Source organism: Nelumbo nucifera, chromosome 5 (genome assembly GCF_055504915.1).
Source record: "Nelumbo nucifera cultivar China Antique chromosome 5, China Antique-T2T, whole genome shotgun sequence".
Taxonomy (NCBI): Eukaryota; Viridiplantae; Streptophyta; class Magnoliopsida; order Proteales; family Nelumbonaceae; genus Nelumbo; species Nelumbo nucifera.
Genome location: NC_142653.1, coordinates 37,261,498 through 37,286,587, shown reverse-complemented (window position 1 = coordinate 37,286,587; position 25,090 = coordinate 37,261,498). Strand labels below are relative to the sequence as shown.

The following is a 25,090-nucleotide window of genomic DNA, read 5'->3' as shown; positions in this document are numbered from 1 at the left end:
TGATGTAGCGCAAAGGTATTGACCAATCACAATTCCTCGTGAATTTTGGTGAAAATTCATCTCGTTGGTTCCTACCCTTTTTATGCCAGTTGATTGGTTGTAAAATTTTTCGGTATCATATAATCGAACCCATTTGAACCTTCACCAAATTGTTCCGCAGTTATGTTTGTAGATAGGATAATTAATCCATTAATTCTCATACAGCTAAATAATACCTATTATCTCTCAAGCCTGATTCTATAATTAAACAAATATATTAAGATTGCAATTTGAGGAAAATGTTGTGGTTCTTGGACATATGTTCACTTAAGATGTTCCTTCTCTATACTCTCAAGAATTTAAGCCTTGTTTGGATAAGCTTCTCTTGAACTTTGTGCTGTTATAAATAAAAATGTGACAGAAAGTATTTGATAAATGTTTCTTTTAAAAATATAATTTAAATTGAAAACAGTTTAGGTTGTATTTGGATGTAATGTAAATCAAGAACCGACGTAAAATTTACATCGGTTCATTTTTGTATGCATATGGTAAACAAGTGTAATTATTATTGACGTAAAACTACACTTTGGTTAAGTTTTGTGTGCATTTGGATAGAGTGTAGTTTTACATCGATGATAGACGTAAAACCTCATCACATTTAAAGTTTTACATCGATAATCGATAATCGATGCAAAAACTACATCAATTTTATCGATGTAAAACTTAAACCACTTTTTATATCGATTTCAAAATACAACGGTCATATATATTTAAGGTTTAGTGTAAAACGTCATCAGTGCATTTTTACACTGATGATGTTTTACACCTCTTCCAAATGCAGCCAAGCCCATAAACATAAAGCCTACAATTGGGACTTCAAAAACACAGATCCTGAAATTTATCCAAATGTAAGTTAAGCTGGTGTTTAACATTGTTGCTGTTGCTTGAGAGTCGAAAATGGTGTTGTATGGATGAGGTCTATTGCATTGTTCTCTGAGAAAACATTTTTTTTTTGCTTGGTATCAATGCTGACACATAATTTTTTTTTTTTTTTTGTGGAAATGACACTGGTTTATTTGGTACCATTGCTGTATAACAGTTTTCAGCATGGTTCTTAAAACCGAACCGGTCAAGGGTCCAGTTATCGGGTCAAACAGTCCGACCATTCGAACCGAATGCTTGGTCTGTTCTGACAGAAAAATAAAAAAAATTCAAAAAAATAAAAAAGGTCAAAACCGTTTGAACGGTTAACCGCCCGGTTCAACGGTTCATTGACCAAAATCAACGATTTTGGGGGGGGGGGATCCGGTTTTTAGGAAAAACGGAACCGATCAGGTGACTGATTCCCAATTTTTCTGATTCAACCGTCTGGTGATTTTCAGCATTAGTCTACATTATCCAATGCTTTAGATGATACCACATTGGTGCCACATCATTATACCGATATCGTTGGCAGCAACATGCAATAACCTCAGAAAATATTGCATTCATGTTTTCTCAGATTATGCCTTCGCTATTTCTTAGGTGTGGTCTGAGGCAACATTTTTTTCTAGAGAAACCGAATCAAACATTTCACCATTTTCTGGGACAAGATATAGGCATGTCTATGCTTATCCATATATGATTCAAGCTTTGATATGCTTTTGTGTGAGAATGCATGACCATTCAAGTTAAAATAAGCTGTTAGACAAGGTCTCTGAATAAATTTTTTATTCTTTTTAAGTGGTTCTTAGATGTTTTAGTGATTTAACAACTAATAACAAATTAACTTTGCCGTATCGACTCATTTGGAATTTCAAATTCAATAAGAGACATCAGGAGAGATGGGTAGATCTAGATGGGTTCAGGTAGTCTTGTATTTCTATTTCTCTTTTTGAAACATGGTAGGATTAGGAAGGCTTATCAAGCTATAACACAATGGCAATGGTTCAAGCAGACCTTGGTGGGCCCCATTTAATGGTAGGTCCCAAATCTAAACCATCTGAAATAAAGACAGGTGGCAAATTATAGACCCAAGGGCAACTTGCCTATTCAAAGTTGAGGCCATTTCTTTCTCTCTCTCTCTGCTGGCTCTTCTAATCAATTAGCATTATCGCCAATGCATCAAAACACCCTCAACAAACGAAACCACCCACGACCCATCAACCCATCTTCGTATTCATTCTTCTCTCACAACCCCAACTCTGCCTTCCGAGTCCCGACAGCCCCGCAACAACAAAAACTTCCTTCCTCCCAAGAAGATCGATCTTGAGAAACTATCAACCATGGATGCAGACGCAGAGGAATTCCAGTTCCTGGGGATCGTTGGCATCTTCAAAGAATCCATCAAGATCATCCTCTCATGGAGGGAGATCTTCATCAAGATCACCCTAGCTCTCATCCTCCCTCTCGCCTTCATCTTCTTAGCACACATCCAAGTCACCGAGTTCTTCTTCGCCAACATCACCAACAACCAGGACTCCTTAGACAACACCCCGGAGGACAGCCCCACATACAACACCATTCTTGATCGCCTCTCCTCGGAGTGGACCGCCTTCTGGCTTTTCAAGGCCGTGTACCTCCTTGCCGTCCTCATCTTCTCCCTCTTATCAACATCGGCGGTCGTCTACACCGTCGCCTGCATCTACACAGCCAAGGAAATTACGTTCAAGAAGGTCATGAGTGTAGTCCCCAAGGTCTGGAAGAGGCTCATGGTCACATTCTTATGGAACTTCATCATCGTCTTCGCTTACAACATCGTGGCTGTATTGATCATACTCATTTTTCTCATCCTCTTCGGATCTGCAACCATGATTATATTCGTCCTGCTGGTGCTATACTCGGTTGGACTGGTTTACATTACGGTGGTATGGCATCTGGCCAGCGTGGTTTCGGTTCTGGAAGATTCGTATGGAATGCAGGCCATGGTCAAGAGCAAGGATTTGATCAAGGGTAAGACGCAGGTAGCGAGTGCAATTTTTCTTGTGCTTAATTTTGGTTTTGCAGCAATCCATTCTGCGTTTGAGAAGCTCGTTGTTCATGGGTTTTCATTGGGGATTGGGGACCGAGTTGTGTTTGGGATCATTTGCTGCATGTTTCTCTTCGTGATGATGCTCCTGGCTTTGGTCGTCCAAACTGTTATCTACTTTGTCTGCAAGTCGTATCACCATGAGAACATAGACAAGTCCTGCTTGGCGGATCACCTTGAGGTCTACCTTGGAGAGTATGTGCCTTTGCATGGGAAGGATATTCAATTAGAGAATTACTACGTTTGATCCGAATTCTGGTACATTGCTTTTTTTTTGTTTATTGAGATAGAGATATGTTCTTAATTGAACCAGAGATTCGATGAATTGTGTATTTTACTTACTAATAGAAGGTAATTTTGCATTTGTGGAATTTCATATCCCTTGTTCCTCTCTTCTTTCTTGGTTTTCTTTTCAGTTGAATATATAGATTATTATTATTATTATTAATTGCTATTCAGAACTAGTTTCAATCCCATAACTACGTTTCTTCCTTTCTCATGACTTGGCTCAATTCAAGCCAAATGGCAATTAGGGTTCCGTGGCCATTTCGATTCCAGCTATTTGATTGGGAGGAATCGGAATTTTATTCCCATTTCTGGTGGAATGGTATTCCCTATTTGAGGAAATGGCCATCCTTTCCCCCTCTTTGAGAATGAAAATCCATTCCGACTGATTTTAATTTCGATTTCGATTCTGACTCTTGACTGGGAGAAAATAGATTGACATTGGACCCTGATCAATGGTTCAAGCTTGTGAGAGAATTTCAGAAAGACACGATCGACATCAAACATGTCACCAGCCCAATAGAAATTAATGGCATGATAGGAGCTGTGTCAGTTATCACATTGCCAATCTCCAGGAGCTGTTAGTAATTCAATCCTTATCAAGTGGCTTTATGTTTCTACAATCCCCATATCCTCAACAACAAATCCTCTCACAAAGAGATATAGAGGTGCATGGCAATTTCACACCCAACAACCTGCTGAACCCATCCAATCCACCTAGACCCACCCATTTATAACCTGTACCAGTCCATTTACTTAGTGGATTGGAAATGGGTTGAACCACCAACTGGATAAATGAATTGAGTTGGATTATGGCTACCGGTGGATTAACCGCATATAAATAATACAAGTTAATGGAACCCCTCAACCCCATCTATTCCATCTTGATTCATCACATCTTCTTGGGCCTTCGAGATAGTGTTGTTAGACTTTGACCGGACACTGGACTGTTTTATCACTGGATTGGGCCAACAGTTAATTGGACAGCAGTTAGCCCCAGAACCAAAGAGCAGCTTAGCTTGTCTCAATCAAAAAACTGGTCAAGTATATATAGAAGTAAACTGCATGGTTGTGGTTTAAAAGGTCGTTTTCTTGGTGGAATTGCATTTCCAGATCAACTGAATACAGAAAAGGTTAAAAAAAATACAGAAAAACATTCATCCTTCGAACCAACACACAAAAATTTGCTCAAATTGCGGAATGTTTACATACAATGCCACCCAATGTTTTAAAAGTTGACCCAAACTGGAACCGTTTTAGATTTGGCCACAGGTTTTTGGTTCAGTGGTTTGACCGTCCACTCCAAATAGATCAGCCATGATGTTTTAAAATATTAAAAGTAAAAAAAAAATAATATTTAATTTGACCTAAAAACCGTTATTCAAATTGAATGGATCGATAGTTCAACAGCCTGGGTCAACGGGCCACTGACTGATTCAACAGATTTTGAGACGGTTTAAGGGTGAAACAGAGCCGATATAATTATACCCTGACCGGTTTTTGGACCGAATGGTCTGACCGTCAAGGTGAAGGATGGTTTGAAAATCTGGATCCGCCAAAAAAAATGCTTTGAATAATTACATGGTCTCTAACGAAACGTTGTGATTAGAACGTACAAAGTAGATGGGCCTCTGATGCCAATGGTTGGAGGGTTGGCCACGTGGAAAGAAGACAGTAGGAATGACCGAATGGGCCGAAAGCAGTATGTCTAAGAACATTTGGGGTAAAAAGTGAACTTTGGGCCTATTATCAACAATACTAGAAATGGCCTCCGAGGTTGTGAATTCACAGGGCTTAATCCTTTATGGGCTTCCATCATCGCCTTTACCACACGAACGAAGGAAGTCTTTGAGCCTTTGACGCTTAGCTGTGAAGCACGAGTCCGACTATGATACCCAAAATGCATGATACTTAAAGTTGATAACCAATTAATCGGTATCATAGAAATGGTAGTTAATTGGTATTCATTTTAAATGCGATTTTTATGATGCAGGAATAGTATGATATGAAAGAACTTTGACCAATCAGAATTCCCTTGTAAATTTTGAATTTTTGAGGAATACCAGTTGATCGATTACCACTTTCTTTTATGATACCAATTGATTGGTTATCATCAAGGATCAAAATATTGATGCTCACCGATATCAAAAACTGGGTATCGGTGTGTATGGATAGACTAATACTTTTTTTTGTCATTTAATCAGCTTGATAATTCTTAAACAGGCTAATTAAAGGGATGCCTTATATCATTCCAAACATGCATAACCTCCAAACTCTGCATATTAATGCATAAGTGACCTTGGTTTTAGCCTCTGATATCACTATTTTGATCCTTGAGTATTATGTTCAATATTTTGTTAAGGTTTATTAAGCTTAAAACTTATTACGCTATGGAAATACATAATCCAGGGGTAAAAATGACAAATTTTCACATTCCAGCCGAGTTTTCAGCCTCCCTGACCAGGCGATTTAGTTATATATTTGAATTTTTATCAAAATTCAGGGGCTCTGATTGGTAAAAGTTCTTCTCGATTAAAACCCTTCCTGCACAATAGAAAAAGGAGGCAAGCAATATTCCAAACTGGATCGATTGCAGCCTGTGGAGGCAGACCAACTCTTCCTCCCTCATACAAGGCCAGAACAGAATATTCAATAGACATGAATGGTCCCAATTCAAATGCTATTAGAATTTATGCCCCAAAGGTGGCATAAAGTTCTGAGTTTGGATGTGATGACCACAACGTATTGCTGTCCACGTTTATCTTGCTGTACATTGAGAATATCTCTTATATTTATCTATCCCGATGTGCAATTGGGTGAATGTGGCCAACAATGCATTGTGGTCAACAGATCTAGATCTAGATGTAGATATTAAATGTCAAGAGATCAAATTGAATAGCGGTAGATCCATGTCAGATTCATTATATGAATGAATTGAATTTGGATCACCCTTAAGCGAATCGGATTAAAATTTAAATTCAGACCAACAGATACCATTTTCGGAATACACTTACCCAAAAAAAATCTGTTCTGAACTTGTGATTCTGGCTTCATCGAAATGAGAAGTGGGAACTATTTTAGCTTTTAGGGTGAAAGAGAAGAAAAGGTCGGTGGAGAATTTTATGCAGAATGTAACAAATGGAATATGGGGATCTTTTTCATTAACACTCACAGACTTGGCTAAAAAAAATAAAATAGAGGAAGAAGACAACATCTTGTGATTCTTTTTTAACTCTAGTGCTTTATTCGGTGGTGGAGACAATCAAACAGCTTCAGCTTTATCTGGATTACAGAGGCATGAAATGGGTTAATAACTTTTTCTATGTACACTGTTTTGTATTTCATCTCGTGATACTCATCAGATGACATGAGTTGAAATCCTAGAGGTTGAACCCCATTTGGACCATGGTTAAGATTTGGTTAAGCGATTCTTAACCAACAAAAGCTCTAGATCCTAGATACTGTATACAGCAGAGAACACCCATTTACATGGTGCCTAGTGCGTCAGTGCGCACTATAGTGAGGATCTACCATTGAAAACAAGCCAAAGATTTATTAATTTAAACTTTAAAGCTTAAACAACTAGTTAACAGAACTACTGGACTTCATTTTTTTTAAATTTCATGTCGATGGTATAAAATTTAAAGCCAAAGAAAAATCCCAAAGAAATGCAGAAATCTGATGTTATGGAAGGTGTACAAAGACAAATATATAAAGTGCAATATATTATTTTGTATGCATTTATATTGTCCATATTTGTATTTGTATTTATTCCTAATTGAGCTTTAATAGCAATTTTATCACAATGATGCTATAGTCAAATGAAGCAAACTCTTAACTGGCACCCATTCAATTATGTTCTCTCTCTCTATTAATAAATAATGTTGAGAAGAGCAGCTTGTCCTGCAAATATGTGTTTCCTTTCTCATTTTGAGACCAAAACAATACCAAAATTTGGATCACAAACACGGGGATTTTGTTCATTGAAAATTAACTAAAATTCCATAGGATATAATTAATGTCAAGAGCTAGCTAAAAGAATTGCTAATAGGAATCTTATGACAGCTAAGAATTTTCTTAATTTGACCAGAAATTCATTACACCTATTGCCCACAGAACTTGTTGTCTTTTTTTTATTACGTTGCCACCCATGGGCCCTTTTGAAGCCTTTACTTATAACCCATCTATCTACTTGTATTCTTATATGGGTTGACAATCCATTTCGGTTGGGGTAAAGGGTGGATTGGATTGGATGATGGGTTAGACTGAGTGTGGGTGGGCCAAATATGTCTAAGCTCTATTTTAGTTGTTACATGAATTGATTGATTGTAGTTCAATATGTCCCCAGCCACTTAATTGCGTCCATACTTATCATCAAGAGCTTAAGTGCTTAACTGATTGTTTATCAACCTCAGCTGTTTAAAAAAGAAGCTTTGAAAGAGGGGATCCTTTTTGTTTCTTCCTTCATTCTTTTATGAGGACTAGTGATTGATTCGAGGGTTTTATGTCTATTTAATAAATATGAGAAATGTGTCAAAAGCATATGATAATGTATTTTATACATTTATTGGAAATTTGTGGAAACAGACCACCAAGAAAGGGGGGGGGGGGGGGGGGGGTCCAATTAAAATTTAAAAAGAAAAAAACAAACAAAGGGGTTCAATTTAAGATTCAGCAGTGTGAAATTGCCTCAACCATTTATTTCACGCTTTTTATTTAGTAAGGCCGAAAATCGTATCCATTTGCTAGAATTCTAATTCAATCCGTTTATAATTGGACAAAATATGGATCCACACTTACCCATCTGATAAATATCTTTAGTAAATTGTTGCAAGTTCAAGTTTCATATAAGTTATTTTCAACTCATTTTGTTCATGAAATATAATATTAAAGTTATTTTTATTTAAATTTATTAACACTATTCGATATCTCATTGCAATCCGAATTCAATATAAATCTGATGGGTAAGAACCAATTCAAATTTGATATAAACAAATCAAATTTGAATCTACCTATATCATGTTTGATTCGATCTTTTTGCAGCCATAATTGTTAGGTGGAAAATCTTTTAATCCTGCTCTTGTTTGGTTTAGATAAATTAATGAATGGGAATCTTTCCAGTTTTCCTAAATAAGGCAACTGATTGAAAGGGGATGCTCGATTCCTAAAAAATAAGGGCTAAGAAATAACAGTCCATAAACAATCACCAATCTATTTGGATAAGCTTTTGCTTTTGAGCTTGGGAATGTAAAAAGCAAAATTGTGAAAAAAAAAGTGTTTTGAGCATTTGGTAAGTGTTACTTTAAAAATGATTTTAAGCCACTTAGGTTTTAGGGTTTGAAATCATAGTTTTGAAGCTTATATAATAGATGTATATCTATATCTATCTATCTATCTATCTATCTATCTATCTATCTATCTATCTATCTATCTATCTATCTATCTATCTATCTATCTATATATAATAGGTTAATACATGGATACAGAAAATACTTTTTAGTATTAAAGTTCTTTAGAATATTAAGTGGATTTTGGATTTAGATAAACCTACTTTTTATATTTATAGTATATATTTTTGTTTTATATTTAATTTTATAAATTTATGCTATTTCTATACACATTTATCAAATTGAATGTGTCTTATATATCCATTGGATATTAAGTATGCATTTGGCATTCCTTATTTTAAAGACTTATCTTCTTTTTGTTGTTAAAAACTCATTGTTCATAGGAGAATTTTGACTGCGAAAAGGAGATATGTCCTTAAAATAAGGCACGCCAAATGCAATCTAAATTGAGTTTGTTTTACCTAAAAGAAAAAAAAAAATTATTGGATTCTTAAGCATAGGATTTTTTTTATATAATTATGGATAGGATTTTGATATGCCCCTATCTGAATTTAATCCTATTTCTGCATTTGGAAACAATAAAAATATGTAGTGTAAAGCGGTTCATATAAATTGCAAAATTGGGTTAGTTTTGCACTAACAAATTTACCTTCTTACTAAACAGATTTTTAATTGTAATGGATGCAGACATGAATTCAAAGCCCACTTGATTGCAAATTTAATTCTATTTTATTGATGTACTTTTACATCTTATTATCAATGTAAATATGCATTGGTCTGTCATTTGTCAATGTATAAATGTAATGTTGCCAAACATAAGCAAAAGTGAACCAGAGTGCAAATTTACCCCGAACCAGGATTTACACTCCATTTGCATTGTTTCCAAGGGCAGCTTCATCTGTTTATAGCTCTAAATGTTATTTGTAGGGATGACAATTTTTCATGTCCCCATTGGGTATCCAGCTCCCCTGACCCAATAGGGTATTGGGTCGGGGATGCAAATTACGTTGGCGAGGGCAAGGTAAGGATGGGGATTGATAGTGACACCTTACTTAATTATGATATTATTTATATTATATATATCAAAATATATTTAAAGTATTTTTTTATTTAAAAAATCTTTTATTTTAAATAAAATCTATTTTCTAAAAATGATTTTAATTTAAAAATTGCAGAAATTCAAGTCCATGATAAGGATCGAGGTAGGGATGGGAATTTATTTCAAAGTTTGGGACAAGGATGGAGAGTATGATCCCTCCCCAAACCCTCCTCATTGTCATTCCTAGTTACTTGTTAAGGGCCACCCCTCAAAGATGATCTACCAAACCGGTTTAGCATATGCGGTATTCTTACTTTCACCTCATGTCTCAAGGAAAAAAATGAGTAAATTGTTTGTTATATATTCAAAATCATATTCTTTTAATGGTTTGGTTGGAAAATTATCAAAAAGGGAATTGATCCTATTAAAAATTGCTTTTAGAGATTCATCCTATTTAGAACTCATTCCCTCCTTGATTTCAGAAATAAACAACTCTATCCTTTGCTTATACTGCTATAAGAAAATCGGTCTAAGCCGGCGGTTTAGACCCGGCGGTCTAAATGACCGCCACTATAGTGATATCTAAGGAGGCGGTCTTAAATAGACCGCCGCCTATATTGGGTTCGAGAATAAACGCGGCAGTCTAAAAGAACAGACGCGACAGTTTTAAAATTAAACCGGTCGAATAAAATCACGCAGCCGCGGGAAATCCAATTTTTTTTTCCGCATGAATTCAAAAGTTCTTCGATCCTAGGTTTTTGGCGAAGGTTCGAATGGGGAAAGAGAAGTAGCACCAAGCAGTTTCTCATTTGCTCGAGAGACGAGAGTTTTAAGCAGAGAGAGAAAGCGCGACGAAGATGGAGGGTTTTTTCTCTGACTGCTTTCATTTTAGTGAAACCCTAGTTCAAGTCATGTTCGAGTGTTTCCAATCAGAGAGAGAGGGTTTTTTCACCGAGTAGTTTCTCATTTGCTCGAGAGACGAGAGTTTCAAGTAGAGAGAGAGAGAGCGACGAAGATGTAGGGTTTTTTCTCCTAATTGGTCACTCAAGTTCTTGCCCACTTACGCGGCTTTTTTTTCAATCTGAACATCAGAGGAAATGGGTATAGAGCATGACCAATCAGTTCTTGCCCCGACAACCATTGCTGTCGTCGATGGTCAATCATGGCAGAAGGGGCTACGCCCCGCCATCATCTTCCTCTGACGCCCCAGTTCGAGTCATGTTCGAGTGTTTCCAATCCACTCAACCGAATCAATCACTCAAGGGACTGCGACAACATCATTTTTTTTCTTCTGCGGTCTACAAAGCACCACCAGCCGGTGACCTTCTTTGTTTCCTACAACTGATCGCGAATCTTAGCTATTAGCAGTACAAGTAATAAATCTAGAGGAGATTTGTGTCATCCAAGTGCCTAAACTGATCCATATGACTTGAGCAAGGGTTTATCAAAAATCTGAGACCGAATCATTTCTTTCAAAAAAAGGGATTTTCGAGCCGTGAAAGATCGGTGTGGTTTGCAACTTACTTAGCGGTTCAGGAAATATTTTCTAACAATTAATACCCGAAGTGATCAATCATCCACCCCCACACACCGCTTGGAGTTCTACTCTGAAAAGACCCAAATAAATTTGGGAGTTCTAATCGAAACAACCTCTAGAAGCGAGGCTCATTCAAGCATGAGGGATTGAAGCGAGAAATCCAATCATTGACCTAACTGGGTAATATATATTCAATCTCTTGTTTTTTTTTTTTTTGTTTCTTCCTCCACTTATAATTGATCATAATAGTTTTTTCCCCACTCTTTTATTTAATCTGATACGTATCATTTTTGAAATCATTGATCAATTTTTTATTCAAGTTAATTATTTACTACTATATCATGTATGAGGTGATGTTCAATCATTTGCAAGGATATGCATTGTTGGGAGACATCCAAACCAGTTGTCATATGTAAACTGCTGCTGCTATCTACGGGCTCTAACCTTTGTAGTTCTAAGAAGATATGAACCTAAATTTGATGTTGTACACGATAAACCAAAGAATCTGAGCGCAAACAGGTAAGTTTTCCCCCTTTTACATTTATTTCTAGTACTTTTACTCATATGCATGAGCAGCTCAGAATTATTAACTTCAATTACATTTTGGTATGACCAGAATTTTTAGTGGACTGCCTTGTGTTTTGCATTTATCGTAAATAAGAAGCTAGTTCTTCAAGTGTTCAAGGCTTTAAGGTTGTTTTAGATATAATATTCTAGGATTTGTTTCCCTATGTCTTCAAGCCTTAATTTGAGGAATCAAAAGATGATTTACCCTTCTTTTATTTAATAGACATTGTGCAATTTGATAAGTCATATTGTATCAAAACTCTCTTGAACTAAGTATTTGTTCTCCAAATTTCTAACCACTTTAAACTTGAAGGAATTTGGTAGCAAGAATGTAAGACCACTCAGAAACATGTCTATTATTGCAGATATTCAAAGAGTATATTTTACAAATTTATATACATATTTTTGGAGAGATTTAAACCTACTAATCTTTGTAATATACTCTTTTTTTTTTTGCCTATGCTCTTTCAGTCAAAGGGAACTCAAAGGATATTGGCCCCTGCATGATTGTGAGCAATGCAGCAACAGAAACGTTTCATGCTTTGTTTTATACATTCACTAAGTGAAATTCTGTCTCCATTATATTTAGCCATTTTAGTATCCAGTGCCTATTGTTTACTGACATGAAGTGGGCAATACTTTCCTGTTTCCAGACTATTTTAGAAAGCTTTTTGCAGTACCCTTCTTATTCTTCCTCCACAATTCAAAACCTGTCTTTTTGTTAGGGAAAAAATTACAAATTTGAATAAACGAATTGTTGTTCTGTAATTGCACAGTGCGCATGTTTCTCATTCTAGTTGTGTTTTCCTTACTATTGATGTGTTTGAGTGGTGATGGGGCCTATGTGTAGGTATGCTTTTTTTATCAGTTGGTGTGTTTATTATGGACCTTTCTCATTTTAGTTGTTTGTCTGACTCTTTAGGGACTGGGTAGCTTAGGCTAGCTTAACAATGGATCGATCCTTAGTTGTTGATTGCCTATACATTCGTTTTTCAATACCAATAAAGATTCAATGATTAACAATCAAAAAGAAAAAGAATGTTGTAGTCTATTACATACTACATTTAAATTGTAGGTGGGGAGCAGCCAAGGGCCCTGCCCTAATTTTTCATGGTTTTTTTTTCCATGGGTGTTGGTTGTTCTTTGAACATTGTACTTTCTGTTCCTTTTTTTCCCTATAACAAAGCTTTACTGTTACTGATTAAAAAGAACATAGCAACAAGTCTGGCAAAGTACACCTAACAATGAGCCTTGATTGTGAACCCAGGTTTACCTTCTAAAATACTGTGTGTACCCTCAATTTTTTTTTTAGAATTGATTCATTTATGATATCACGTAGACACCATTGATCAGTTCAGGTGCATTAGTTATAAGATCTTGAACTGCCATTTGTTTGGGTTAGTTCAATGTTAATAGAATTGGTATAAGTGACCCTAGTCTTGGAAACATGAACAACAACCTAGAATAAAAGATAAAGGCATTGATATAATCAAATCTTGGAAGTTAATTAAAAATTTAAAATATTAGTACCACCCCAAAATAATGCCAAATTTTATGAGTTTCTAAAACAGGTAAGGCCAAGTAAACATGTATAGATATTTGGACTTACGGTAAAAAGAATAAAAGAAAAGCCCACCTACTAGCTCAATTATAAGGAGGTGGTGCCTCACATGTACTTGTTGAATTGTGCTATTCATGGGGCAACTTTCAACCAGGAAGCTTTTTCCAGTTTCCAAATGTCCAAAATAAGCTTTTTGTTGTAGGCATTTCTTAGAATTGAAAAATGAGAACTCCGGAAAGATAATGTTACTTTGGGAAGCTCCAGTACAAAAGTGAATGCTCGACAAATCCACTGGTCTCCTTTCTATGGACTCTCTGGAATGGTCATGTCATCCTTGTATACCTTAAATAGGTCATACCAATTAAAATATGATAGGTTGTAATGTCTAGAATATATGTCTAAAATTTTGATTTGACTACATTTTCCTTTTGTATTAATAACACTGCTATTTGTTTCCATCTTACTGCTTTCTTCAGGCAAGAGAAGATTCATTTCAACATGTGATGAGTGGAATGGATGACAGAAGTGAGCTTTCTACTGATGAACATCAATTCAAGGATGGAGGTATGCAGTATCAACCAACCATCACAATGAACCCAATAAAGCTCCAGCGACAGGTGAACTGTTAAATTCTTCTAATCACAAATTCTAAATATCTTTAGGACAATGGATTCAGGGTGGTCATGTTTTTTAGTTTTGCAGAAACTACGACGGGCAAGGAGGGAACTTCAAATTGCAGAGCTCATCCACCAGAACAAAGAGTCTAAAAAGCAAATGCAAGCAGCAACAATTGAACAATCCAAATAGCTCAACACTATAGCCAAGGGAAGGTACAATATATGGAGGAGAGAATACGAAAGTCCAAATTCTGACTCCACCTTGAAGCTTATGAGGGATCAGATCATAATTGTATGCATATAATGAAGTATATCTTTTCTTTTGTCTTTAATTGTATGCATATAATGAAGTTTATGTTTCAATGCTTTGCAATAGGATATTCCCAATCTCTACATACCTAATTTATTTTGGCATTTGGTGGGTTTTGGATCGGAGTCTAGAATTCCAGGTCTCAAATCTGGGTGTGAACCTCATAAGAGCTGTAAATCATGCATTTGATAAGGTCCAGGACTCTAGGTCTGGTTATACGTGGAGCTATCAATTTCCAATGCATAGTTAATGTGGTTAAGTGTGTGATTAGTTGGAGGCATCAAGGTATTTGTTTGATTTGTGATGAAAGAAATTATTATTTTAATACATCTATTGAATGAAAATTGTTGCTAACACTCTAATGCTTGACTCGTAGGAAACGGTGAAGGAATTCAAGAAATATTCCAAAGTTGAACATTCAAAAGGAAGACAACTATCATTACCAATGGCTTGTATGGTTAATATGTCAATTGGATATCGTTGGAAAGTTTGGAAGTTTTTGAGGTTCTTGTAGTGTTGATATGTCAATTGGATGTTGTATTTGAATAATTTGTTTTTTGGATTTTTTAATGTAATTAATCTTTAAATTACTAGATGTTTTAAATTACATTTTTTATTTATCAAAGTTTTCATGTATCAATTATAGGATTTCGTAGGTACATTAAGATGCTAAATCATTGGAAAAGGGCAGGTATAAAAAATGCTGAAATTAAGTAAGCATATAATTTTTTTTCAAAAGAAAGGTCTATGCTGGCAGTCCTTATCCGCCAGTTTAGCTATGAACAAGATGGGAAATGGTGTCACACAGGACCTAAGGCAGCGTTCAATGTTCGCTGGCTTACCCATTAATAAAACCAAAGGCGGCGGTCTAGACCACCAGCTTAATCAGGCGAAGCTGGCGGTCTAGAAGACCACCACACCTTAGAGAACTTTGAACCGCATCGGACCAAGGGAAAAAGGCGGCGGTTTTTCCTACGTAAGCCGGTGGTCCTAATCTAAGGCGGCACCCACTTACGCGGTGGACGAATGATCACCGGCATAGGCCTAATCTAAGGCGGTTTTGCGACCGCCACCTTAGACAATTTTTTCTTGTAGTGCATACCTACACAATTCCATTTGATTTCGTACCATTGTTTTTACCTGAAATGTCTTGGGTTGATCAATACAAATAGGTGAGAGGTGTATATTCTCACACCAGCATGGGCTCACTTCAACCAGACGATTAGTACCATTGCTGTTTTTATTAAAAGTCAAATTGACTTTCTACAAACAGCTTCCCATACACATTTTTAAAGTATGTGTGAATTATAATAATAGCATAACCTTTAGTATAAATTACAAATATATAAATTAAAAATAGACACAAAATAATATAAAATACAAGATTTTGCGCTCTACATATTTGTATTTGCATTCCTTCCAAATGGTATCTTTAGTGTTTGAAGCCATATGAAGTGAATTTTATTTGTTATTACAAATACAGAAATCTACAATATGCAAATATAACATTGTATTTTATATTTTAAATCTTATATTTACACTATACATATTTGTACTCTTTCCAAATTGAGCTTCAATGGTTTTGTAGCTATCCCCTCGCCAGAATAGTTCATTTTCATGTAGGTGCGTTTTAGGAACATTTGCAAATGCCCATTATAAATGAAGTGGGAGCCCTATAAGATGCACTAATTGTTGCCCCCCCCCCCCCCACTAATTAATATGCAAAGCTTGCAAATTGAGATAGATTCTGTGATTTTTCCATATATGTTATTCAATGAGAACCAAATATGTTCTTGTTTAATTGCTCAATATTCAACCTTCTAATCAACACCCTCCACCCTACCCACCCGACAATGAAATGAAAAAAAAAAAAGGAAAGAAATAGTTTAGAAGACTCAAACTACGTACATAAATCTCTTCTTTACTTTGCTTTGATTTTCTTTGACCTGCAACTTTCATCGATAATGTTTGAGGGAGGGAAAAATCTATAATACCGGAACAGCTTTGACCACTAGAATTGATTGGCTGTAAGTTTTTCTGGTATCATATTTTTCCAGAAAACCTGGGAGGCAGATGCTCTTGTTCTTGTCAAACCCTACTGGAGGAGAATTATGAACCTCCTTGGTAAATTATTATTATCATTGGGAACTGCAGGATGCTTCTTTTAAATTCTCCTATTGCTGAGTCAGCATGTTGTGCGTTCAAACAATGGGGGCCAACTTTTGCTGATGTGGCAACAAAAACAACTGCTACATCAGCAAAAAAACAATATAATTTTGCTGATGTGGCAACTTATTTTCCAAACAAAACCAATGATGTCGTCGAACACCCTGAAATGGCTAAAAAAATTGCTAAATTTGCTCTCTATTGACCATTGTCATACTTGATCCTTAACTCCTCTTTCCCCAAAACAATAATCTATTCTGATATGTATTCTGAACAGCATGATTTTTTTTTGGTATTCCGGACCCATGCACCATTAATAATTTCTCCCTTGACCCCTTTTCCCCAAAGTGTTAATTGTGATATTTGACTCTGCATCAACACTGGAACAAACCAGCTAATACACCAACGAGTCAGCCCTCGGTTGGTTCTGAGCAGCATGAATGAAATACTATCTTTTGGCTTAAAATAATTCTGTCTTTTTTTCTTACACTACTTAAAATGATTTTAATTTAACTTGTAGGGCATATCGGAGAGTCACTGGTATGATACATATCGATTCAATACACCTTGATCTGGTGTGAAATTTTATTCTTGAACTAAAACCCTTGTTCTCCAACTTGTTAACCCAAGATTTTATCATTGAACCAAACAATGCCCCAAGTCAAATAATAAAGGCTCAGTTTGGAAAGAGTACAAATACAAATTTTGTATTAGAGTGCAAAACTTCATATTTTGTACTATTTTGTATGTACTAGTAATTAAGCACATGTGTTGCACGTGAGAAATTTTTCTTCATATTAATTATTTGAAGCCCCCCTAAACTTTTTGATCGTTGCTCAAACTTTCCCTAAAGTTTGGTAATTACAATCACCTCCCTTGATGTTTTGACACAATTGCAAGTAGACCTCTGTATTAGAATCCTCTAACAAAGGCACGGAAATGTCTAAAATACCCATGCAGTTACTATTGGGGTTGGCTTCTACAAAAAAAAATAATACAAACTTTATGAACTCGACAATAAAGAGAATTTAAAGTTGTAGCTTTATCATTGACCAATTGATATCAAGGGCAAATTTGAAAAATAAATCAACTTTGAAAAAGAGATTGAAAAGATTTGGGGTAGCAATTGATATGAAGAAAAGATTCGAAAAACAAACATTTTGGTCAAAAAATAACATCATGGGTACTTTGGACATTTTCGTGCCTCTTGTCAAAGGATTCTAACAGAATGATCCACTTGCAACTGTGTCTGAAAATTGAGGGAAGGTGATTGTAATTATCAAACTTTAGGAAATGTTTCAATAATTTACCCTTGATTTAATAGTGGATGTCAGAACATGACACTAAACAAATACAATAGTAAAATAGGATTCATGTAGACACCCCCATATAGTTAGGATAAGGTTTAAATGTTGATGATGAATTGTTAAAATATAATATGTATCAGTATATGTTTTTTCATAACTACCTCTTGTTGACAATGTATTATTAGTTAAAATGGTCTTCAATCCAATTTTATTTGGTTTCCATGATAATCACTGCTAATATACATATTTAATGACATTTGCAGTTCAATTGTATTCCCAGTTTTGTTATGTTATATTTTTCATTAATCCCCTATATGCATTTTTCTATTTTCATTTTTGATAGTTTTTTGCTAATCAAATTGTTTAAACCTCGCATATATCCCTATATTATATTTTTCCATGATTTTACATTTTGCTAAAAGTGATCTACCACATTGGTTTTTTGCAATCAAAAGGAATATTTAATGAATTACTTACTTTGCAAGGATAATTTGGATTGAGTTAGAGGCAAACATCAAGTTAAAGATTGATGTAATAGGTAATGAAGAGCAATTTATGGCTTTTGACTACCAGATATTTATGGTATCCCCACCCCTTAATCCCCATGTAATGTCTAATATGAAATACAAAAAAAAAGAAAGAAAGAAAGAAAAGAAACTTATCCTAAAAGAATGGGAATAGAATCTTATTAAATGTGGAATCCCAACAGTAGAAAAGAAAACTTTAAATTTCTACTATTTGCCAAAAGTAGTGAATCTAAAACAAGTATCTTTTTTGTATTCATTTTTTTACTTACATATATATATATATATACATATATAGAGCTATTTGTTTGAATTTAGTCAGTCGTAAAAACCAAAATGGAAGAAGTAACAGTAGTGATAATAGGGGCTGGACCTTCTGGACTTGCAACTTCTGTATGCCTAAACAACCTTTCCATCCCTAATGTAATCTTGGAAAGAGAGGATTGCCATTCTTCTCTGTGGAAAAAAAGGTCTTATGATTGCCTTAAACTCCATCTGGGAAAGGAATTCTCTTTCCTTCCCTACATGCCACATCCATCAACCACCCCAACCTTTATGACTAAGAATAGTTTCATCCAATATATGGATGAATATGTATCCCATTTTAACCTTTGCCCAAGGTATTGTAGGACAGTTGAATCAGCTTTTTATGACAAAGCCAGTGGACAATGGAATGTTGTTGCTAAGAACAAGGTGTCCAATGAGGATGAAGTATATCTAGCCATGTTCTTGGTGGTGGCAACTGGGGAAAACAGCCAAGGTTATATCCCTGAGTTTCCTGGTCTAGACAGCTTTAGGGGGAGTTTTATCCACTCTAGCCAATACAAATCAGGGAGAGAATATGTTGGTAAGGATGTTTTGGTTGTTGGGTCTGGGAACTCTGGCATGGAAATTGCCTTCAATCTTGCCTATTTTGGAGCAAAAACATCCATAGTTGTTCAGAGTCCGGTATGATAGTGGATATTACAATGTTCTTTCTGAAATAACTTATTGATTGTATTAATTTGAATTAATATTGATGCAGGTTCATGTTCTCTCTCGAGAGATGGTGTATTTGGGGATGAATCTATTGAAGTTCCTTCCAATGTTTTTCGTGGACAATTTGGTGACCATGCTTTCCAAATTGCAGTATGGGGACTTATCAAGATATGGGATTGTTAGACCTAAAAAGGGTCCATTTCATCTCAAACAAACCACTGGAAGATCTCCTGTTTTAGATGTTGGAACAATGGATTTGATCGTGAATAAAGATATCAAGGTACTTATTACCCATGTAGTATTACATCCTCTCATATTGTCAAAGTTTCTTAATTGTCTTTTAGACTTATTTATTATAATTATGGGTAGGTTTTCCCAAGGATTTCGAGAATTGAAGGAACCAATGTGACATTTGAGAACGACAAAGTGTGGAAATTTGATGATATAATTTTTGCCACTGGATTCAAGACCACAATCAAGGACTGGCTTGAGGTATTCACTTCATTGTTTTTAGTTGTTTTGAGCTCACAACCCTTCCAAACATAAGACAGAGCTTCCTACTTTAGAGAAATAAAAGCATGTCTATCTTCCTCTTTTGGAATTAATCTAGCATTTTTTTTCTTTGACAGGTGGATGGTGACCTCTTAAATGATAACGGGATGCCTAAGACACCTTTTCCCAACCAATGGAAAGGGAAGAATGGTCTTTACTTTGCTGGGTTTTCAAGTAGAGGTCTTGCAGGGGTGTCCATGGATGCAGAGAACATAGCTGAGGATATAAACATGGCATTTGGTCATAACAAGAAAAAGTGGTTCTAAAGCATCAGGACTATAATAGTCAACTATGTTATTGGTGTATTAGAAAGGGTATTAGTAATTTATCATTGTTGTCAATTGTCTCACCGCATGATATGATATGTAATGACAATGGTTAATATAAATAAAATAATGTGATATGTAACCAATGGATTTTGTGAAGTTCTAGACTCTTACTCAACGAGAACCAAGTAAAATTGAAATTAACGTTTGGGTAAAATTGAACTGAACGACTCCAAATCTCCTACCCACGATAACTTTGCCCACGTCTACCCAAAACACTATTCCCATGCATAATACTATGTAGAAAGATGAGATGTTCTTCATATGTGGCTGCAATGATATGTGGGTAGACGTAGGTAGGAGATTTAAACTTGAACTGAATATGCCTTGAGACTAAAGTTGAAGTTGAATTCACTACTATACCCTTTGACTTTTTTTTGCTCATTACGTAATACAATATTAGCCAATCATATACAATCTTTTAAATACATTCATCCAATTTAATTAACTTAATTTGAAATATGTCACACTAATTTAAGCTCCATATTTAATGTCTTTTGTATATATTAAAGAAAAACCCTTGTATTAGGGGGCTTCTACTTTAAACAAATGGCAATCTATCTTCTAAAAAATGAATATTTATATAATGGTTTTTTTACACTTTAATAAAGTTTTTATTTTTTGCATGTGTTTATCTATTCTTAGAAAAAGTGATATCTGTTAACTCCATATTTATATTATTAATAATTTTATATTTTTATGAAATTCATAATAAAATTATGTAATAACAATATAAATTATTATTTTATGGATTATTTAATTAATTTAATAACTAAATAATATTTTAAAAACATAAGTAAATGTTGGTTTAGATTAATGTGTAATAACAATTAATTTATTTTTTGGGTTCAAAAAAATTGGTTTAGATTTTGGTGTTTTGGTACATTTTCCTACTTTAATCCATAAGGTTTTTATTGGTTTAATATAAATTTCACAATAGTTTTCTTTCAAACCTAATATAGGATAAGGGTTTAAAAAGGAATGTTAAAGAATGAATAAAATTAATGAATTGTAATGGGTTGTATGATAAATTCATTACTTACATATTTAACCATGTTTATGCGGGTTGTGCTAATAAATTAGCATTAGTGAGCAATAAATATTTTTATTGCTTTCAAAACTCACTTCAAAGAGCCTGTCACCATTAGTGAGCAATAAAAGAAGGTGTAAGCATTTAAGTATTTTACATGACCAGACTAACCCAAAAATGGCCAATCAACCTTATTAAATATTTTTATGACAAAATTATCCCTGATTGCTCATATATAATAATTATGCATATATATTTTAAGTATATGTAGGTTGGGTTAGGCTTAGGCTGGCTTGAAATATTATGCCGAGGTTTGACTCAAAAATTTATTAGCCTAGTATAGGCTTGGACCCAAGTCATTGGTAATTTTGTTATAAAAAATTATTTAATAAACTTGATTGGCCATTTAGGGGTAGTTTGGTTGTGCAAAATATTTAAATGCTTATGTGAACAATTTATGTTAAAGGTCGATAATAGTGATCTAATGGAAAGCTTAACGAAAGGTGAGCTTTGGACAATTAAATTCACTGATATAGGGTTCTCTAGAGGTTTTGAAAAGTCATGATGATTGGTGAGTTTAAGAGATGTGAAAAAGTCATGGTGTGTTTTAGATAATATTTCTTTTGAAAATTGCTACAGTTTTTTAGGGCATAGTTTCTATGTTTTTAGAATGTAAAAAAACTCTTTATTACCTTTTTCTATTCACCTTTTCTTTACTAATTATTTACCATAAATTCAGGGAGTATACAATGAATATGACTCAAACTTGTAATTAAGTGATGCCCTTCCTTTTCTTGTGTAAAAATAGAAAAAAAAAACTCTGAATGCTAAATAAAAAATATAGTCAATTTATTGACATTTTTCTCTCTTAAAGTTCTTTTAGCATTGTTGTGATACAATAATGCCCATTATACTACAAGTACTGTACACTATGGGATGCAATATTGTTGTTTGCAGAACAAATCAATGCAATATCTACAATAGTACAGCCGGGTGTGCAACATTTACACACTACAATAAATACTTTTATGGTGGATATATAAACCTGTTTCTCTATCCTAGAAATTGCATTTTATGAAAGTATGAATTTTCATAAGGAAATTTAGCTGAGTCCTCTCCATACATGGTTTCACAAAATGTGCCTTCCTAATCTGGGTTTCCCTTTGATTAAGTTCAATCATGTTTCCTAATTTGATAATAGTAATTACTTATGTTTGCTAATATGCTAAATGATAATTTGTTTCCATGCATTTAATCTCTTTTAACTTTATCTGAATGTTTAATCTCATTTAAGGGAATGTTTTGAGAAAAAACTTCTTTTAGGAAAAGTTTTAATTGAGTTTAAAAATTGTTGGAATGTATGCTCATTAATTTAAGGGTAAATTGTTGAAACCCCTTGAACTTTTTGACCGTTGTTGAAACTTCCCTTAAAGTTTGGTAATTACAATCAACTCCCTTGATATTTTGACACAGTTGCAAGTAGACCCCTTTATTAGAATCCTCTAACAAAGGCACGAAAATGTCCAAAATACCCATGTAGTTACTATTGGGGCTGGCTTCTAGAGAAAAATAATAATATAAACTTTATGAACAACAATAATAAAGAGAATTTAAAGTTGTAGCTTTACCTTTGGCCAATTGCTATCAAGGGTGAATTTGGAAAATAAATCAACTTTGAAAAAGAGATTGGAAAGATTTGGCGTAACAATTGATAAGAAGAGAACATTCAAAAAATAAACATTTTTGTCAATAATAACTTTATTGGTATTTTGGACATTTTCATGCCTCTTGTTAGAGGATTCTAGCAGAAGGATCTATTTGCAATTATGTCAAAAAATTTAGGACCTACTTTGGATCCTATACAAAGTTTCAAATACATTCATCCAATTTAAATTTAATTTGAAATGTCCAACACTAATTGAAGCACTACATTTATTGTCTTTTATATTTATTATAGAAAAACCCTCAAAATAGGGTGCTTTTACCTTAAACAAATGGAACTATCTTCTAAAAAAAACAAATATAGTGTTTTTTTTACTCTTCGATAAAGTTTTTTTTTTTGCATGTGTCTATGTATTTTTAGAAAAAAATGAGAGTAGTTAACTCCACTCTTAAATAATGCTAAATTCTAACATATTGCTATTTATGAAAAAAAGTATTCATTTCAAAAAGATTTAGGACCCATAATAATCTTTTTAATTTGATTTCCTATTTCAAACAAAAAGGCTCATTATAAGGGCTTTCAATGGTGTAGGTCTCATTCTCTTAGATGAAATATGTTATCAATTATAAACCTTATTTATCACTTTTAAAATTAAGCACATGTGTTGCACGTGAGAAATTTTTCTTCATATTAATTATTTGAATTTTAAATATATCATAGTTAAGATAGAAATTGAAAATTAGCAAAAGTAACAATATGATTAAAAATAAACTTAAATATTTATTATTCAATTATGACATGATGGGTTTCTTTAAAAAATTGGATTATTGATCCACTATCTAGATAAGAAAATAACTTTGCTTTTGGATTAGCTTTAAATTAGGGAAAATAACAGTCAGAGTCGGGTGTACATTTAAGATTAGGCTACAAGTTGGTCCATAAACCAATAAAACTCTAACAACCGGCTCTACATTTTAAATTATAAAAACCCTTGCCATGTCATCGGAGGCTTATGTGGCTGCTTCCAACATGAGACTCTTAATCCATGTTGGACACAATAAAAAGCTTATACTGAAATTTCCCTTTAATGTTGGGTGATTGGAAAATAAGAAAAAAAGGGTTTTACTTTCTCTCTCTCTCTCTATCTATCTCTCTCTTTCAATCTCCTTCACAGTTATCTTTATCTGCTCAACGGCTATGTGATTTGAAAATAAATAAAAAAGGTTTTTGGTTTCTGTATTTATGTTTTCTATATCAATTTCTCTCATTCTCTCTCTACCTATTGTTCTCCCTCAATCTTTCTCATTCTCTTTCTCAGTCAATTTCTCATTCTCCCTTAATTTCTATCATTCTCCCTCTGTTTCTCTCCTGTTCCCTCTCTCATTTTTTTTTTATTTTCTTACACATTTATATGGTATTAATCAGATCTTATAAAAGAACATAAGACCAACTTGGTATGGTTCAAAAATTATTAAACCAATTTGATAAAAAATCACAATAAGCTCTTGGCTATGAAATTATACCAACTGGAGAACAAAAGAGATTGAGGAAGAAGGAAATATTAACTAAGAGGGAGAGTGAGGGAGAATGAGAAAGATTGAGGGAGAACAATTGAGAGAGAACAATTGAGAGAGAGAGGGAGAGGTTTTGATTTGGCTACATACCGAAGCCGAGAGAGTGGGAGAGACAAAGGGAGTGGGAGATCAAGAGATGACTTTGAGAGTGAGAGAGAAGGAAGGGAGATCGAGAGACAGAGGGAGTGGGAGAGAAATTAAAAACCTATTTTCGGTATAGGTTTTTTGTTGTGTCCAACATGGACTAAGAGTTCTATGTTGGCAACGGCCACATAAGCCTCTGCTTGACTTGGTGGGGGTTTTTGTAATTTGAAATCTAGAGCCGATTGTTAGAGTTTTGTTGGTTTCTAGACCAACTTGCAACCTAATTTTAAATGTACAACTGACTTTGACTATAAATTTTCCTTTAAATTATATATTTCATTTACATTGTATAAAATATTTTTACTTATAACACTTAATTTTTGTTTGTCTATGGTATCATTTGACTCAAACCACTAACCCACCATCTAAAAATAAAAATTGTTTGATTTCTAGGTTGACATTAAATTTTGTATTACATTTTGATCATTGATGAAATTATTTCTTATGTATAAAACTTATTTATATTCAATATAGTGAATGCACAATATTATAGGTGTACTCAATATTTTATTTTTTTATAAATATATAACATTAGATATGTGCCCAAAATTTTAATTGTCTTTTTTTTTTTATTTT

The 25,090-nt window shown here is 34.2% G+C and overlaps 2 protein-coding genes and 1 long non-coding RNA gene across 9 annotated transcripts; all 3 read left to right on the top strand.

Annotated features, from left to right (window-relative positions):
• The first annotated feature begins 2,243 nt into the window (after nucleotides 1–2,243).
• Nucleotides 2,244–3,233, top strand: LOC104606785 (uncharacterized). Its single transcript, XM_010272152.1, has one exon. The coding sequence runs from the start codon at nucleotides 2,244–2,246 to the stop codon at nucleotides 3,231–3,233; it is 990 nt and encodes a 329-aa protein (XP_010270454.1).
• A 7,104-nt stretch (nucleotides 3,234–10,337) lies between these two features.
• Nucleotides 10,338–14,890, top strand: LOC104606729 (uncharacterized). 7 transcript variants are annotated; one of them, XR_016076553.1, is made up of 6 exons: nucleotides 10,338–11,375; nucleotides 11,568–11,714; nucleotides 12,234–12,294; nucleotides 13,800–13,940; nucleotides 14,026–14,535; nucleotides 14,627–14,890. It is a non-coding gene; the product is annotated as an uncharacterized LOC104606729 (long non-coding RNA). The 7 variants fall into 7 exon arrangements; XR_016076557.1 differs by having other exon boundaries at nucleotides 10,338–11,714; nucleotides 14,026–14,153; nucleotides 14,317–14,535; XR_016076552.1 differs by having other exon boundaries at nucleotides 10,338–11,714; nucleotides 14,026–14,232; nucleotides 14,382–14,535.
• A 3,693-nt stretch (nucleotides 14,891–18,583) lies between these two features.
• On the top strand, nucleotides 18,584–20,043 carry LOC104606786 (putative indole-3-pyruvate monooxygenase YUCCA10). Its single transcript, XM_010272153.1, has 4 exons — nucleotides 18,584–19,195; nucleotides 19,272–19,505; nucleotides 19,595–19,717; nucleotides 19,855–20,043. Exons 1-4 carry the CDS (start codon nucleotides 18,584–18,586, stop codon nucleotides 20,041–20,043), a joined length of 1,158 nt encoding a protein of 385 aa, XP_010270455.1.
• Nucleotides 20,044–25,090: the final 5,047 nt, after the last annotated feature.

What these genes read in the sequence shown, in the direction of transcription:
- LOC104606786 (XM_010272153.1), top strand. Translation starts at nt 18,584, where the DNA reads ATGGAAGAAGTAACAGTAGTGATAATAGGGGCTGGACCTTCTGGACTT. An exon ending in CCATAGTTGTTCAGAGTCCG is followed by an intron (nt 19,196 to 19,271) that starts GTATGATAGTGG and finishes ATATTGATGCAG; the next exon opens with GTTCATGTTCTCTCTCGAGA. An exon ending in TCGTGAATAAAGATATCAAG is followed by an intron (nt 19,506 to 19,594) that starts GTACTTATTACC and finishes AATTATGGGTAG; the next exon opens with GTTTTCCCAAGGATTTCGAG.
- LOC104606785 (XM_010272152.1), top strand. Translation starts at nt 2,244, where the DNA reads ATGGATGCAGACGCAGAGGAATTCCAGTTCCTGGGGATCGTTGGCATC.